Source organism: Linepithema humile, chromosome 7 (assembly GCF_040581485.1).
Source record: "Linepithema humile isolate Giens D197 chromosome 7, Lhum_UNIL_v1.0, whole genome shotgun sequence".
Taxonomy (NCBI): Eukaryota; Metazoa; Arthropoda; class Insecta; order Hymenoptera; family Formicidae; genus Linepithema; species Linepithema humile.
The window spans coordinates 14,989,131-15,006,184 of NC_090134.1; the positions used below are offsets into that span (position 1 = coordinate 14,989,131).

General features: G+C 32.7%; 4 protein-coding genes across 4 annotated transcripts; 2 read left to right on the forward strand and 2 right to left on the reverse strand.

Moving 5' to 3' along the window:
- Window positions 1–152: 152 nt before the first annotated feature.
- Window positions 153–5,223, reverse strand: LOC105674235 (protein SPT2 homolog). The gene is made up of 7 exons (XM_012370425.2): window positions 4,573–5,223; window positions 4,294–4,440; window positions 3,744–3,873; window positions 2,333–2,493; window positions 1,110–2,067; window positions 797–1,018; window positions 153–371 (listed from the first exon to the last, which is right to left on the reverse strand). Exons 1-7 carry the CDS (start codon window positions 4,624–4,626, stop codon window positions 286–288), a joined length of 1,758 nt encoding a protein of 585 aa, XP_012225848.1. The 5' UTR covers window positions 4,627–5,223; the 3' UTR covers window positions 153–285.
- A 1,170-nt stretch (window positions 5,224–6,393) lies between these two features.
- Neurochondrin (neurochondrin) lies at window positions 6,394–9,180 on the forward strand. The gene has a single exon (XM_012370424.2). The coding sequence runs from the start codon at window positions 6,394–6,396 to the stop codon at window positions 8,620–8,622; it is 2,229 nt and encodes a 742-aa protein (XP_012225847.1). The 3' UTR covers window positions 8,623–9,180.
- A 754-nt stretch (window positions 9,181–9,934) lies between these two features.
- Window positions 9,935–10,700, forward strand: LOC105674238 (N-acylneuraminate-9-phosphatase). The gene is made up of 2 exons (XM_012370427.2): window positions 9,935–10,403; window positions 10,513–10,700. Exons 1-2 carry the CDS (start codon window positions 9,935–9,937, stop codon window positions 10,698–10,700), a joined length of 657 nt encoding a protein of 218 aa, XP_012225850.2.
- A 1,102-nt stretch (window positions 10,701–11,802) lies between these two features.
- Window positions 11,803–14,426, reverse strand: LOC105674237 (uncharacterized). Its single transcript, XM_012370426.2, has 6 exons — window positions 14,152–14,426; window positions 13,836–14,077; window positions 13,388–13,671; window positions 12,909–13,257; window positions 12,346–12,729; window positions 11,803–12,285 (listed from the first exon to the last, which is right to left on the reverse strand). Exons 1-6 carry the CDS (start codon window positions 14,192–14,194, stop codon window positions 12,004–12,006), a joined length of 1,584 nt encoding a protein of 527 aa, XP_012225849.1. The 5' UTR covers window positions 14,195–14,426; the 3' UTR covers window positions 11,803–12,003.
- Between the last annotated feature and the right edge of the window lie 2,628 nt (window positions 14,427–17,054).

Here is a 17,054-nt window from a genome sequence, read left to right on the forward strand (position 1 = left end):
TTATTTACTGCACCTTTAATTGATTATTTTAAAAAAGATAGTGATTCATAAATTTTTTTCTTTTCGGTATAATAAACGTATATTTATGTATTTAGAAATAAAAGAAGGGAGAAAAAATATATTTTATCTTTTATAAAAGAAAAATGTTTAAATAAAACATATTAACATTCTCATATATTCTTTATCAATTTGAATATATTGCTCAATACATATCAAAATTGTAGATGATACAAATAAATATACATACAACGCGCACGCCTGTGTATAGAGCTAAAATATTTCACGTTATTTCTTGACTTTCTGTTTCAAAAAAGCTTTTTGCTTTTTCTGCTTTGCTTCCATACGCATATCTTCCAAGTCTTCCATAATTCCTACAAATGTTTAATTTTACATTAATAAACTCTTTACATATTTTATATATATATTTATAATTATCCAAATAAAACAGATTAGCACTCTATGACAATATTATTTTATTGTATTGTAATGTTGTGTACACGAGTGAATTTAAACATGACAAGACTAAGTAAGATTCAGTCGACATAAAGTATCTTCAATGTAAGTATCTTAATATTTCACAATTTTATATTGTGAAATATCTTCCATAAAACATAAATTCTTGTTATCTACTTTACAGTTTGAATCTACCATTCCGCAATTTTCTACTTTAATCACATTTCTATATACATTTTGCACGTACATGATATAATAAAATAATATTGCTAATAATAAAGAGTGCCAGTTTATTTTGGACAAATATAAAAAATATATTAGTTGAGTTATCATGAATATATACCTATTTTGGCAGACCTGTATTCTTCTTTCAACTGCTGTGCAAAATTGCTTTCCATAGCAGTATCATCTTCATCGTCAATGTAATTATATTTACTTCTATCATAGCCGAATATTTCACTAATATGTTTACTATAATCTTCTATGTTTTCCTCTGGTTCATCATCTATAAAATCATTCATATCTGAGTCTTCGTCGTCCTCGTTGCCATTGTCACAGATTCGTCCTATAAGATTCAAAATATTTCGTATAAATAAATTGTTTGACTTTCAATTAAATTCTTTAATTGTAAGATATATAATTACTAGTAAACTCACGTTTATTGGATACAAGTGGTCTTTTAACTTTTTTCAATTTCATGGATATATCGTCGGATTGAAGTAGTTGTTTTGGTTTATTATTAATTAATGACGAATATAACTTTGAATCCGAAGATGGGTTTTGCCGTGGCTTTATATCCTTTGCTGGCACTTGTTTATCTACAGTTTTCAATTTAGCCATTACTTTATTAGAAGAATGAGATTTAATATTTTCCTGTTTAGTTTTACTTAGCGCCAACTTCCTTTTTTCCTCCTCGATAGCGCGTCGCATTTCTTCAAGTTCTCTTTTTTCAGCTTCCAATTTTTTTCGTTCTTCTAATAAATCATTCTTAGATGGGCTTTTATTTGAGACAGATTTTTCCGCACTATGTTTGTCACTGAATTTGTCTATTGTCTTTTTAGAAGTAGCTGTTATAATTTTAGGAGTAGCTGTTATACTTTTAGGAGTAGCTGTTATACTTTTAGGAGTAGCTGTTATACTTTTAGGTGATGTTGCATTTGAGATCTGAGATTTTTCGTTACTCTTAAGAACTTTGTTTAATTGTGGTTTAGTAGATTTACTGGGTGTATTGGTAATGCTTGTTTTTTTATTTACTTCAGTATCTTTCTTTTCTCGTTGCGCTCTTCTTTCTTTTTCCTGTATATATTCTTCCTTCTGACGTTTTGTCATTAGTCGTTCTTCTTCAATTTTTGGTTTAGCTTCTATAGCCACAGGTTCATACTGTTTCTTCTCTGCGAGCTTTAAGAGTTCTGCAAAACCCATAGGCGGTGGCAGTGGTTTTTTCTTTTGCTTAGGTTTTTCGTTTATATCTTCTTTGATGTCGTCGTCACCATCGTCCTGTGTTTTTTCTTCAATGTTAGCTTCTTTTATCTCCAAAGTGCATGATTTCCTCTTTCGTCTATGCCCGTTACTTTCCTCAAGTTCTTGTTGCTTTAAAGCTTGCTTTACTCTGTCCTGTAACATATAATATTTAATTATAAAATAATATAACATAAAATATATTAACTTTTCCTTCTATACTGTTAATAGAATAGCATTTTTATATTATTTTTTATTTTCCGTTGATAAAAACTCTTTTCTATCGTGAAAAAAAAAAAATTATTTAAATACAATACTACAAAAAATGCGTAATTATCAAGTAAAGAGTATAAAGAATAAATAAGATATATATATAATTTCCTTAAAATTGAGGTTGAATCATATTAATAGTGATCAGTACCTTTGTAGATGCAATATCCTTTATTGTTCTTTTTTCGCTATTGGTAAAAATGAACTTTTCTGAAGTTGAACTATTATTATATTTGTTCATCCACTGAGTGTACAATGCAGATGCTGCTTGGGATTCATATCCATAATCATCTTCATCAGGCTGAGAAGGACCTATAAATAATATTTGATACATAAATATAACTGTTTACCACAATATATGCATTAGAAGACTTATTTTAAGAATTATCACTTCAAGCAATTGATGATATCATTTCAACATTATATAAAAATAAAGTTCCAAATGCCATAAAAATTTATTGTACACTTGTACAAGATGTTTAAAGTTTTCAAAAATAAGTATCAAGGAATAATATTGAATGAAATATAAATAGATATAAATAATATATAAAAATATAATCACAAAAAATATAATATATCATAAAAGGATAAGAAAACAATATCAGATAATTTAAATTGAACATCAAAAAATAAGAATATCTTATTTATTTAATACTATCATCATTACGTTTAGTATAAAAAAGAATGAAATTAATATGATATGCATTCAACACTACAATTAAAGTATTAGTATTAGTATTAAGTAAAAAAAAAAAAAAAAACAAATTAAATATGTAATTTATGGAATTATAAAAATATTTTTAATTCTTACTTTTAATAGGAATTATGAGAAACAGAAGTACACTAAGAAATCTAGAGTAAATAAACAAATATTAATAATATAATATGGTATGATATGATAAGAAATAATATAAATTTTTTTAGAAGATATATATGGCAAGACACGCAGGCACGCACGCACAACGCATAAAAATTAATATTAAAAAACCGAGAGAAATAATAAAGCATCATATATGTATACATTAATAGAACAAACATAAATAAAATTACAGCTCCACATTTCTTTGAATCAAATTTAAAAATACAATAAAGCACTGCAGTAGCACATATTTCATGCTTATGAAATCTCCAGACTACTCTAGGATTAAATGGCTGACCTTAATTAATGTCTTATTATCCCCCGTTGTACAAATTGTTCTGCCTTGATTTGGGATGATTTACAAATAATGCATTGCTTGTAAATATTATAACCTGTGAGCAAAAATGTTGCCCATTATAGATAAGAGCTGTTTCTTTTTAATCAAACTAATGATGATATTATTATGCAAATAAACTATTGCATAATGACTTCAAATAATTCACGTACAAAACAAAAGTAAACTTCTATGCATAATTGGAACTTGATTTTTATATTTGATTCGAACATTGTTTCAATAATAGCTTATTGTACTTAAATATACTTCAGATGAAAATGTAAAACAGAACAAAACTTTGTTTAACCTTTATACAAATATATTAGCATAATATAAAAGTTGATTATACATTTGGAACTATGATATTACCTGCCATAGTAATAGCTGTATTTTCTCTGTCAATTGCATCTGCAATCACTGATTTATTCGCTGCTTTACACACTTTCAAATGCTTATTTATGCGACTTTGAGTTTTGTGATCCCGTAAAGCTAAAAGATTCTAGAGAACAATTAAAACTTCTTTAATATAAGGTTAAATTTAAAGTACAAAATATATTTGAAAAATAATCACTGATGGACCATAAAAAAAACAAAAATGGGTAAACCAAAAATTGTTATACATGAAAAATATACACAAGTATAGTAAATGGCTAAGCTCATTAGTGGCAGTTTTTTTTGCAAAAGTAATTGATAATATTGTTTTTCAATATGACACATCTTAATGACAATTACACAAAAAAGTAATTGATGTATGTAAATATTTTTCGTATATATTATTTGTATATTGCATATGCTACTTTTTTGTTTATCATACTTTCAAAGATCAATCCATTTATAGATTACAATAAACTACTCTATGTAGATTATTTGCAAACCAATATATTATACCTCATCATATATTTTACTTTAATAAAATTACCTCTTTCTTTCTTTTTTCTTCTAGAGCTTTCTGCTTTTCTTCTTCCTCTTTCCGAGCCAAAAATTTCTTGATATTATCAGAAAGATTTTTAGACTGTTTACTCTGTTTCTTTGGTGGTGCAAATTTTGTTTGATAGCATGGAGCAGTCTGTTAAAAAATAATATTTTAAAAGAAATTACTTACATCAAAAAGTTAACATAACCTAATTATTCCAATGTTAACTATACACTTTCAAGTATAATGATAAATATGCAATATGTATTGACAATATAGATTAACCTGTTTTTTCGTTTCATTTTTCTGTGCGACTGATAACAAGGCGCCAAAATCCATCTTGTTGAAATAATCGATGACTTATTACACCGTATGTTCTATTCGCACTAAATGCATATTATGTTACACGTCACTTGATCGTATATCCATCAACAATATCTGTATAAATATGTTTTCTTTATGCAAGATGATCAGTATAAATTAGTCTTAAAAAACATGAGAACTTTTATACATTATTTGTACAACACTATCGTATATATCATAAACAGTAACACGTAGCACTAAACACTGCTAAATATTTCATACAATTTATACTCGACGGATCGAGTGATGGAAATGATCGTCATTTGCATTTGTCAGCACAGCTATCTATAAATGTGTTCGTAATATTTGTTAGAGAATTTTGCTTGGAATCTCATTTTTAAGTTGTCATCTTTCTCTTAATGCGTTAGGAATTTTTGTCTAGTGTTCTTAGGTTGTCTCTTTTCTTTTTAAGTTTGATAGGACATTTTGTCTAGGGTTCCTTTCATGTTGTCACCTTTTTCCAAAGCCTTGCCTTAAATTTACTTTATATATAAATTACGCACATATTCTTCCGTACTAGATAAGCGCACTCAATTATTGTAACTGATTGTAACTGTCATTAAGAAATAGCAATGGAAACTACGTTTCAGAAGCAATACAAGCAGCAGTCCTTTTTATCAAGCGTGCCCTTAAACGCTGTCTTCTTCGACTTGGATAATACTCTTGTGGAGACCAGGAAGGCGGACAATCAAACTTGTCGTAAGGTACGAAGAGTATGCTCCTAACCTACAAGCTCAATGTGAAATTTGAGACAAGATTCGTTCTTTCGACATGCTTGTTTCGAAGTTAATCGCTATTATAAGAGATTGTGGGAGTACACGCGCGCATCAGTTCTCATGATAGTCGTGCTCTCCTACCTGTTCCTATTCGCACTGCAAGAATGAAGTCACTGTCGCCAGTTCGCCTATCCCCTTCCCCCTCCCTCGTGTAATATGAGCCGACTCCCTGATATAGCGTGCTTTCTTTACGACGCTGTGGTTATTTTCAGCGTCGCATCCTTCTCCGAATTCTTGCACGGTTTATCATACTCCTAGGACAATTTTTCATTTTTTAACTGCATTTTCTTTATTGCATTTCTCACCTACTTCTATCATACGTAGGTAGATGCGCATTTATTGGTACGAAAAGTGCTGAAAAGTGCAACTAGAAACGAATAAAGGGCAATGCGGCGTGAAGTTTGCACGGATCGAATCGAGATGTCCTACTTAAGAATTGTAAAAAAATACCTTTTGTTAACCTCTTGATTTAAAAGAGAACATTAGGTGAACGTACAACATTTTTATTTTAAATAAAAACGAAAGTAAGCGATTTGACTCGTATATGATATTGTTTCAACATTATTGATAAAAGTTGTAAAATAATTTTAAGGTTATTCACGAGACGGAATTCCCAACAAGACGCAGTTTTAATAACAGAGCAAATGCTAAGCGAACGTGTATACATGTATGCGTTATTCGATGGTTATTTTTGGTTACCTTGGTGAATGTGTCAAAGGGCAAGGCTAGGTAGCAAGAGGACTGTTCTGGGAGCTCCGCCAGTTAGCTCTCGATTATACTACGCGACGGACGGTGCGCGCTAGCCGGTAACGCCTGCTAATAACATACACAATTTTATAATTTATTCTCAACGTTTTGACAACATTGATGACATCGATATATTGCACCGGAGCAATAATATAAAATACACATCCAATTTCGATAAAGACAATTCATTTTTTTCTTGTTTTACTAAAATAATCTAACAATGAGTGTCTCAGAGAGTGTCACAAAGTGCGTGGCCATACTAAAAGCAGTGGACACAGACTCTGAGAAGTTTGCTGCACTGTTCATGGTCACCAAACTTGTAAATGGCAAAGATTGTACGCCAGCTGCCAAGAAGATGCTTTTTGAAGCCATTGGAGCTAAATTCCTCAGGAAGTTGCTGTCTGCCAAAAGTGATTGTCCACTGCAGGTGGACTACAAATCAGTGGCGTTGTCAATTCTTTCCGCATTTTGCAGAGAACCCGAGCTAGCTTCTCATCCAGACATGGTAGGACATATTTCAGCGCTCCTGGAAATAGTGTCTCAGGCTGATGAGGATGCACCAGATGACACATTAATAATTGTCAGTGAAGCTTACAGCTGCTTGCAATGTATCGCCCAACATCCTCCTGGACAGAAGGCATTGCTTGAGCAGAGAGCAGTTCCAAAGATGTGCGATATATATGCAGAGAAAAGCTTTCAAACAGATGAGGCTTTGAATATTCTAGTCACATTGGTCAGTAGATTTGGATCAGAAGCTTGGGATCCGACGGACATCGCTCCTTTCCACGCAATAATCAACAAAATAGCCTTGGACTTTGAAACTGATCACACAGAGAGAAAATTCGAGCTATGCGCTATTCTACAAGCTTTGTTACAATCTTGTAGAAAGGATGTGATATCTACAACCGTGAAGGATGAATCTTGGCCGTTGAGCATTCACAAGGGTTTGAGCGATATTCTAGGATCGAAGATAGGCAAGAAGCAGCGAGATCCAGCTTTGAAGTTCGCGTCTGTAACATTAGATTTGCTGGGGGCGGAATGGGCCATATCTGATAAGGAAAAATCAAAAATATTCTTTTTATTGCTCATTCAATTAGCGGCGATCGAAGTCAGAATGCAATTGGAGGACAAGCAACTCAAAACTATACTTGCCAACGCCGACTTGGTCACTGCTTGCTTTATTATTCTCGAGGTTTCAATCAGCTACATTGTTACAGATCAGCTAGATTTAGAGCAGAAGGAGAAACAATCTTTATACACAGCTCTAAAAGGTTCTTTCGCGGCTATCATTGGTTTGTTGAGCTCTGTATCAAAGATGAAAACATTGGTGGATGTGAAGGAAAAAATGTTTGTATGCGCCGTTGTAAGAGTGCTTACAGCTTGGCTAGCGCAAGAAACAAGCGCCATGCGCCCTCAAGTTTACGCCGTATTGCCGTATGTGTTGACAGTGGCCAACGACACCTTTTACGCACATCGAAATAGGAAATTGGCTGAGAAGGCCAAGTCCAAAGCTAAAGCGGATGAAGGAACGTCGTTCGGAGAACCGAGCGTTCACGATCCGATGAGCGAGATTGATATATTGAGATTATTGTTACCCGCGCTATGTTATTTGGCCGTGGAAGAGGCTGCTAGGAAAATTCTCCTTCAACACAAGCAAGACGAGGTTCTGTTCGAGTGTCTGTCCTATCACTGGACAATCGTGCACTACAAGAGGCCGCCGGTACCAAGATCGGAACGTTTGAAAGTTCTTCAGGATGGCAATCGCGTGGAGGAGCTGGATCTGCATCTTCTGGAAGAAATGAAAGATTCTAGAACCGCAATGGTATCTGTCTGCAATGTTTTGATGAATATCACCGTGCTGGAGACGAAGCTGGTGGAGGAATCGCCGACGTTCATCTCATTGCTGAAGTTCATCTACAATAATTTGCCAGAGCTGAAACAGATTCCGGAAAATCTGGTGTTGCACGGTCACCTGGCCGTTTTGGGCTTGTTGCTGATGAAGCAACAGGCAAAACGCATAAAGAAGAACGATTTCTCGATATGTCGATACATCCAAGCTACGATAAGGTTTCTGTGGGACGCGTACATTATCGACGAGAGCAACGATCCTACTGAGCTGGTAGTTTCCATGTCCTACAAGGAACACTGGATGGAACTGATGGAACTCTGGTTCCTGGGTATGCAGACGATGGCTGGTGTACTGCTAGTGATACCCTGGCTGTCGCAATTTACGGTAGAATCTGGTTGGGTGGAGGAGATCATCGAGACGTTGAAGCGAGTAAAGATTGGTGGCTTGGAGCCGAACGTCAAGTCCGCCTTCGAAGATTTGCTGTGTCACTTGGTGAAGGCCGACGACAGTGTCGCATCGGTGCTGAAGAAACACGGCGCGTTGACCGTCTGTCGAAATCATCGTATGATGGAACTTGGAAAGCGTCTCTTTGGCGATTAGAGACGAAAAAATATTACGGTGTAGCTTTTGGCTTTTGTTTTGTGCAAACAATATTAAGAAACAAAAACTAAGCAAAATTTCTTATAGAATTAATTATTCTTGTAAAATTAACAATAGAGAGAATTAATCGATTTTTGAGGGAAGCATCAATTGAACTTTTTTTATACATGAAAAAAGCTTTCGTAGTATTTTGCGAATTGAATTTATTATTGTACGTGTTCTCTGCGTTGTATGATATTCGAAAGGCGTATGCGCGGTTAGTCCAGTGTAAATTTAGACTACATCACATCTGGAAATAGTTTTCTGGCAAACAGGAAAGCTAAGAGCGTCTCGCTTGGAAGAGATTACAAATTATGCATACGAACATCGCTGATTTTTAAATCGGGCTTTAACAATTTGTAAACATATTCTACGAGCAATTTACGAGCTGTAATCAAGTATGTTTTTTTTTTATTACTTCTGAAGATTGTTGTGTTAATATTATTATGATCTTGAAGCACTTTGACAAAGATTTTGTAGACCAGTTTCCTATTAAAATGAATAAATTTTTTAAGCGTTCGCTTTCTGATTTTATCACCAATTTTATCCACACTATTATTGATACGCTTAGCGTTTAATAAAGTTGTTTTTAACAAAGATATTGCAGAAAGATTACTGGATAGCAGATGCAACCGATTTCACGTGGCAATTATGAATTTTATGTAGCGTTATGTATAAATTGTATTCCAACGTTTTTCAAAGACAAATTTATGTTTTAGAATTATCCAGAAATCTTTCAGCCATAACTCTTATAGGGTTTGGAAATAACATATAATGTTGTTGTTGTTGGCACAACTGATTTTGTTGTGATTACAGCAACGTCCGCGGGTGCCACTTCGAGTGTCCACTAATCGGCTCGAGTATTTCAATGAATCAATGCATTTTCTAGGTAATCATTAATAATGAATTAAGTGCCCTAAAAATCCTTAACTGACCTCTGTGCCCTGTCGCCCTGAGACCTTCTTTGACTAATGAACTCCACATTCAATATTCGTCTTCATTTCATTTACTTTACATCTTGTCTGTTAGAGAGAAGATCGTTTTCTACTTTTTTTTCTTTAACAAAAAGAAACCGTTTTATTTTTTTATGTGAATAAGACGGTCTTTTACGATTTGTGCACATTTTTATTGAGTGTGGAAATTACTTTCATACTCATCTCTTTCTTCAATTCTTCACTCATCATACTTTATCATTAAAACGTTGCACTACAATGAATGCTTATTAAAAAGAATTTTTATAAAATGCATTTATCTACAGTTGGCTGAGGAATTGATGCGAGAATACGATATCCCAGAAGATGCGGCCGTCAAGATAACAGCCGCTTATCTGAAGCAATTTAGAAAATGTCCGGACAACGCAACACTCACGTTGGACACTTGGCGTACTATTCTCTGGAATAAAGCGCTCGGCGACAAATATTCACGTCTAGCGAAAAAAGTTTATGAACGATGGCTCTATTTAAGATACCATTACATGGCACTAACACCGAATACGGTGTTCATGCTACGTCAATTGAGAAAGAAATACGTGCTGGGCTTGATCACTAATGGCCCGTCAAACGCTCAGTGGGAAAAGATACACAAGCTGTCGCTGGAACAGTACTTCGATATCATTTTAGTATCCGGCGATCTGCCATGGGAGAAGCCGGAAGCGGAAATATTCCACAAGGCTTGTCACTTGCTCAACGTGAGACCGAAGGAATGCATTATGATCGGCGACAAGTTGGAGACCGATATTTCGGGTCAGCAAAATTCATTTTATTCATTTTATTCAAAAATTGTCTCTTTACAGAAATATCTGACAAAAAAAGTGTCATATTACAATGAGTTTTTGTAAAACTATTTATGCAGGTGGAATTGAAGCTGGACTAGGCGGGACCGTGTGGATACCTACTGTGGATAAACCTCGTCTCTTGGGTGATGATCCCAAGCCAGATTTTATAATAAGACATGCAACAGAAATTATGCGCATATTGGACAGAGGTCCAAATGCACCGGAACTCGAAGACTGTTCATCAAATGCATCTGACGGTAGTTAATGAAAAGATCTGCGTGATACTAATTCGTTCTAACGCCATGAACAGTCGACTCAATATTTTTAAAGGGTTACTATTTTGCTAAGTGAGGTTTATTAAAATTTTATTTACTGTTGTGTTTAAGCATTATGTTTCTTTTTTTCGTTTTTTCTTTTTTTTTTTTTTGAACGTATATTTTTATGCATATGATTTTTATGCACTCAGATGTAGGCGATGCAAGTGATACGTATTCAAAATTTAATATATTAATTTACTTATAGACATTAAGATGTTTAAGTTTTCATATTATTCATAATATTAAGTTGTCATAATATCGGACAGAGTCCATATAATTCGGAAATTTTTGCAAAACTTTCATATGTGTCTAGTTATATTGAGAATTCAACGCAATATAATTCTGCATATAATTAAATGTAGTGAATGTAGCGGAAGTGCAGCTCAAAAGTAAATGCAAATTATTTTGATAACATTAGATATTAACATTCTTTAGTTTTTGCGCAAACAATGAGAATCTGCGTTGCATTGACTTATTTACTTATTGAATTTTGTCGCAAATAGATGCCAAATGAAGTACACATATTTTCCAGTTACCATCTCCAAGTTAAATAGCCGTATGTTGAATGAAAGGAAAGAAAAATATGTACAAAATGAAATGCGCAAGTACAGTGCCAGTAGCTGTAAATATATAAACAAAACAAAAGATGAAAAATTATATGCAACTATTTTATCCTCTGTATTAATTTAAATTGCACTGTGCATGTAATTTATACATTAGAGATATATCATTTATCATGATGATGTATCGTGTAATTTCTTATTGTACAAACGCAAAACATTTGTATATCTGTACATAGATATGTACAAGAACATTGTATACGTACGTACATGTGTAAATGTACAAGACTTTCATTATATGCATATTTTATTTTTGTTAGTAATTCAGCGGAGATTCTATAAATGACATGACCTAAAAGCGTCACAGACCTTTTATGAAACTATATATAATAAAAGAAATGTATATGAATGAGATAATCATACATGCATACTATGTTTTCCGTATTATAAATTATTAATATCACCACTATCAGACAATGAACAAATTGCATTGTTCTACATGAACAAAAATTTGCACATTTATTTATTTTGCTGCTAATACAATAAGTTGTTCAATAACAATAAATACAAAGGCGACATTGTAACAAACGTTGATTGAAAAAGAATGGTTTTTTACCAATGGAAATAGAAAAGAATATTTTTGAACAATAAAAATATTCTGTTAATGTAAACAGAAATATAATTGTCATGTTTATGATTCAACTTTATCACTTTTCATCTTATCGTCACCTTCGGCCGTATTCTGAGATTCAGTCTTCTTTTTTATTTCTATTGTTTCATTTTGTACAGCTGTGAGATTTAACATTGAAGGGCTAACTTCTTGTTTTACCGAAGACTTTGCTAAATCAACGATAGAATCGTGGATATTTTCGATTGTTTCAGCTCCGGGAGAAGTGCTTACATTGTTATCTCGTAGCTTTTCCAAATTGTCTACCTCCAAATCGAGAAGATAAGCCTCTGCGCCTACCTGCACCTAGAAAGAAATATCGAACGTTGTCTTCCGGACAATAAGATCTTTCAGTAATTACCTTACCGTTCCGGCGAGAGCCGTATCTTTGCTCCTCTGCAGCAGATTCTTACAAATATGTTGGGCCTGTTTAGGATCTATACCCACTTCTATCAATGAAATCAACACGTCTCTCTCTGTAACAAACAACTCGGGATTTGCATCGACTATTGTAACTGATTTGCCAGTAGTGCTCAAAGGTCTGCTTTCAGCTTCCATCATTTTTTTATAAGACTCCAACTTTTCCATCACTTTGTTCTCGTCCAGTACCTTCGGTGGTGTAGGCGGCCTGATTTCGGATATGCTCAACAGTTTTTGCGCATGTACAAGATCCTCCAGCTCATCGTCCGTATCCGAATCCACTATATTTAACGAGATCTTCAACTGGTAGATCTCGTAAAGCATTTTATTCTAGGACAAAGTAAAACAAGCTTGCAAAAAAGATTTTGTAATTTATATTGTAAAAAATAAGATTGATTTAAAAGCATTGCAATAAATGTTGAGAGAGACAGGTAATTTTAAATCATGAGAGAAGAGAGAGACAATATGTTGAAACATTTTTCATATTTACAATAATGTTGTATTTATACCATGTTTAGGATTCCTTTATATCGCTCGATATGCTTCTTAAAAACATCTTGCAGCTCTTTATCAGTGTAAAGACCTTTCTGCATTATCTCTTTGGTGATGTCATAGACAAACTTAATATATTTCTTTTCTTCTTCCTTCTTGGATGAGCATTGTTTTGAAACAATGTAATGGTTAATGGTTTTGTCATCGTAATTTAGATCGTCGTAACTTTGTGAAGCACTTAAGGATGTTAAACGATGATTGTCCGTTTCTTGTATTAGAGATTGTGATTCTGATTTAAACATTGATGAATCTAAGGTAGTAGTTGTACAAGAAACAAAAAGCGGATCTTTTTCATGTCTACATTTTCTAGGGAGCAAAGAAAAGAAAATAATGCCATTTAAGATGTTAATTTATGCTCTAAATAAATAATATTAAATAAAGTATTAAATTATTTAAATTGTGAAAACTTTTAAATTGCTTATATATACAAGCCTACCTCCATTGCGAATAATACGTTGATAGATTGATTGTACGAGGATCTTTCCGCATTGATTTTAGTTCTTTTCCACAAACAAAATTTGGTGCTAGCTTTTTGTGTCTTGCCGAACGTGATGTCATTGGTGACATTGTTCTTTCATTCTTTGACATTAATCGTTGTCGATGGCCTGTTTGATCATTTTCTTCATAATATGTGTGATTACCGCAAATTCTTGATTGATGACGATTTAAATTATTGCAACAATCCGGATGTTTCAAATTGAAATTCATTCTCAATACATCCTGCATCAAAATTTAAAAGTAATTTAAAATGATTAAAAATAATAGTTTATTAGCTTCAAGCAGATAGACTAACATTTTTTGATAAAATAACAACAAAGTTTAATAATTGCTGAAATCCTTACTTGTTACAAATTTGAATATGCTAATATTAAGCTAAGCTTTACCATTGGATGATGTCGAGTATCATAAGCCAATTTTTCAATCACATCATCTATCACTTCCGGGTGCAAATATGTTTTTTTATTGTCAGCATCTTGCACCTTACATCGTTGATTTTTTTTCAATAAATAATTTTTATTTCTTGTGTCGATCGTACTCTTTGCTAACAAAATCCGTCGTAGATGCGAGTTCATTGAATTGTACGCCACTAATTGCTCGAAATATCCCTGTCCTGTTTGATTATAGGCTATAACAATATACAATAAAATTTTTAACTTTCCATTTGAATACAACATTCTTTTTGACATAATAAATATTCACCACTGCTTTTTAGATTAACCACGTTTCTTGCACATCTTGTCATTTCTGGTGAAAATTCTGAATATCTGATTATATTTTTATATAATTTTTAATAATTATGTTAACGACAAATAATAAATTAAACAATGGCAAACTTTTCTCTTATAAAATTTTGGATAAAATAGTGATGCAGTAACGTAAAATATTAAAAATTTGCCATCTTTAGAAGCTACGCCATATCTGCTATTTATGCATACTATTTATTAGTGTGTTCAAAAATAGGTTTGATTACTGCAAGTAAAAATAATTCAGTTGGCAGCAGTGAAATTTACTGGTGCTGAGTTTCGTTTCTCCCAGCATCCAAATTCAGTATGTACATGATCCATTGAACTATGGTTGCGTTCTTAGAACATATATACTGGAAGGGGCATAGCCTACCTAAATACACATAACAAAAGTGTCCCCTACATCTATCTATCCTTGTCTGTACGAAATCGGTCAATGCGCTTGCGCGAATGAATAACCGCTTAAATTGAAAGTAGAAAGATTTAAAATAGGTGGAAGGCATTTGAAAATTTGATTATAACAATTTATTCTTTAAGTTATATTATAATATAATTGCAATATATTATAAATTATATATAATAATATGTAGTAATATGTAATAATAGTCTTGCAAAATAAAATAAAAATAATGATGCACATAACCAAAAACAAATACTGTAATGAACAATAATTATATACAGGATGTACAGGATGAACTAAAATAAGATAACAAACTTTGAGGAGCGAGACCAAACATGAAAAAAAATTTGACATCAACATATGTCCGTCAAACCCACTGTTACTGATATAAAATATATATTATTAATAAAAAATAAAAAAGTAATATTTATTATTGGGCGGTATTCATAGTCCGTTCTTATATTTAAAATCGTCTTAAGCACGGACTTATATTCGCTCTCTTCGTCACACATAGATTGTGTCTGACGAAGAGAGCGAATATAAGTTCGTGCTTAAGACGATCTTGAATATAAGAACGGACTATGAATACCGCCCATTATGTAATATTCTCGCTCCTCTAAAGTTTGTTATCTTATTTTAATTATATCTTGTATATATAGTAACCAGTACAATAAAAATTATTATAATAAATAATAAAAAAAATATTTAAAAACTTTATTGATGTTTAAATAGTATTAGTTTTGTATACTTTTTTATGATTATTTCTTTAGACTAGATTATATTGGAAGGCTTTTCATAGATAAGCTTGTCTAGTTTGTCATCACACACATCACATAATCAACGCATTCGTATTGCAATAAAATGTACAGACAAGGATAGATAGATGTTGAGGACAACGGCAAGTCAGCTATGCCCCTTCCAGTATATATGTTCTAATAGCGTTTTCGATTATACAGGATTTGAACGACCCAGGGTTGGTTAATGACGTCATTGCAACCTCTCCACCAATGAAAGACTTGCATTTATAGTAAAATAGTGATTGATCAACCCTGGGTCGTTCAAATCCTGTATAATCGAAAACGCTATAAGACTGGAACGAGCACAGGCTACCCCCTCCATTCGACAAAACGGTCAGACAAGGCAGTGTCTCGGTACCGGATTTCTCTTTCTATCTCGTCTACTCTCGACTAATAGTAAGGCACTAGATATGTAGGTATTCTCATCCGCCATTTTGGTTCCTACTAGATGGAGAATTATAGCGTATATAGTATAGTATAGCGTACATGTGTAACACGTCAATTATTAAAAATGATTCAGGACTTTTTTCGACTCATTTTTTGGCAAGGAATAACGCTATGTACTTAGTGGGCAGTCTTTAAGTGTCACCCTGTATACGCTATAATTCTCCATCTAATAGGAACCAAAATGGCGGATGAGAATACCTACATATCTAGTGCCTTAGTATCTACAACGCCAAACACAGTCAAAAGTTTCGAACTTGACTGTATGTAAAAGGATAGAAATACACGACATGTAGTTCTCTCTCGCGACAAGCAATTCAGTGTTTTATCCTGTATATATAGCTTAGTACTCACTAACAAGGAAGGTTTGATAACCCGAAAATTCTAAAAAATCTGAAACTTTACAGAAATATAATACATATGAACCTAATCGAAAAGCTATTTTTTGTTTTAACTAAAAAATAATTCTAGGAATGGAAACACTCTTTAAAAAAATCTGATTTTTTGCAGAATATTTCCCCCTCTAGAATTATTTTTTGCCAAAACAAGAAATAGCTTTTTGATTAGGTTTATATATGATAATACTGCAATTTCAGATTTTTTAGAATTTTTGGATTATCAAACCGTCCTTGTAAATTATAATTAAAAATGTTATTAAATCGAATCATATAATAGTGTCTGTTTAAACATAGTCAATGTTTAATCAAACATTTGTAGAAACTGAATAATTAATTGAAATATAACTTACCCTTTTTCAATATCATAAATTAGAAAGAACGATGATTGATAATAATCATAGGAACTAGCAGCAAATTTTGTTTCTATAGGATCAAATGAGATTGATTCCACAGAAAAATCGTATAAAGAATCGTCTTCAGGTCGTTCCGCGTTGACTTCACAAAATATTTCCTTTTCTTCCGTACAACCTTTTTTATCGTCTGTATATTTTAGTATCTACGCAAAAACAAACTTTTTATATACTACATTAACATAGCATTATTACAATTTCTCTTGAATCTTACCTTTATTAAATTATCAGAACCAGTTATAATGTGTTGTGATGTTGCGTCTATGAGATCAATTCGTTGATTTACATTATGTATTTCTGAATATTTAAGATCATTTCTTTTATCCTTCTTCGATTCAATTCCCCAGTGTTTAATAATACCATGTCTGCAAAAATTTTTGTCAAAAATAAAAAAAAGAAATAAACATAAA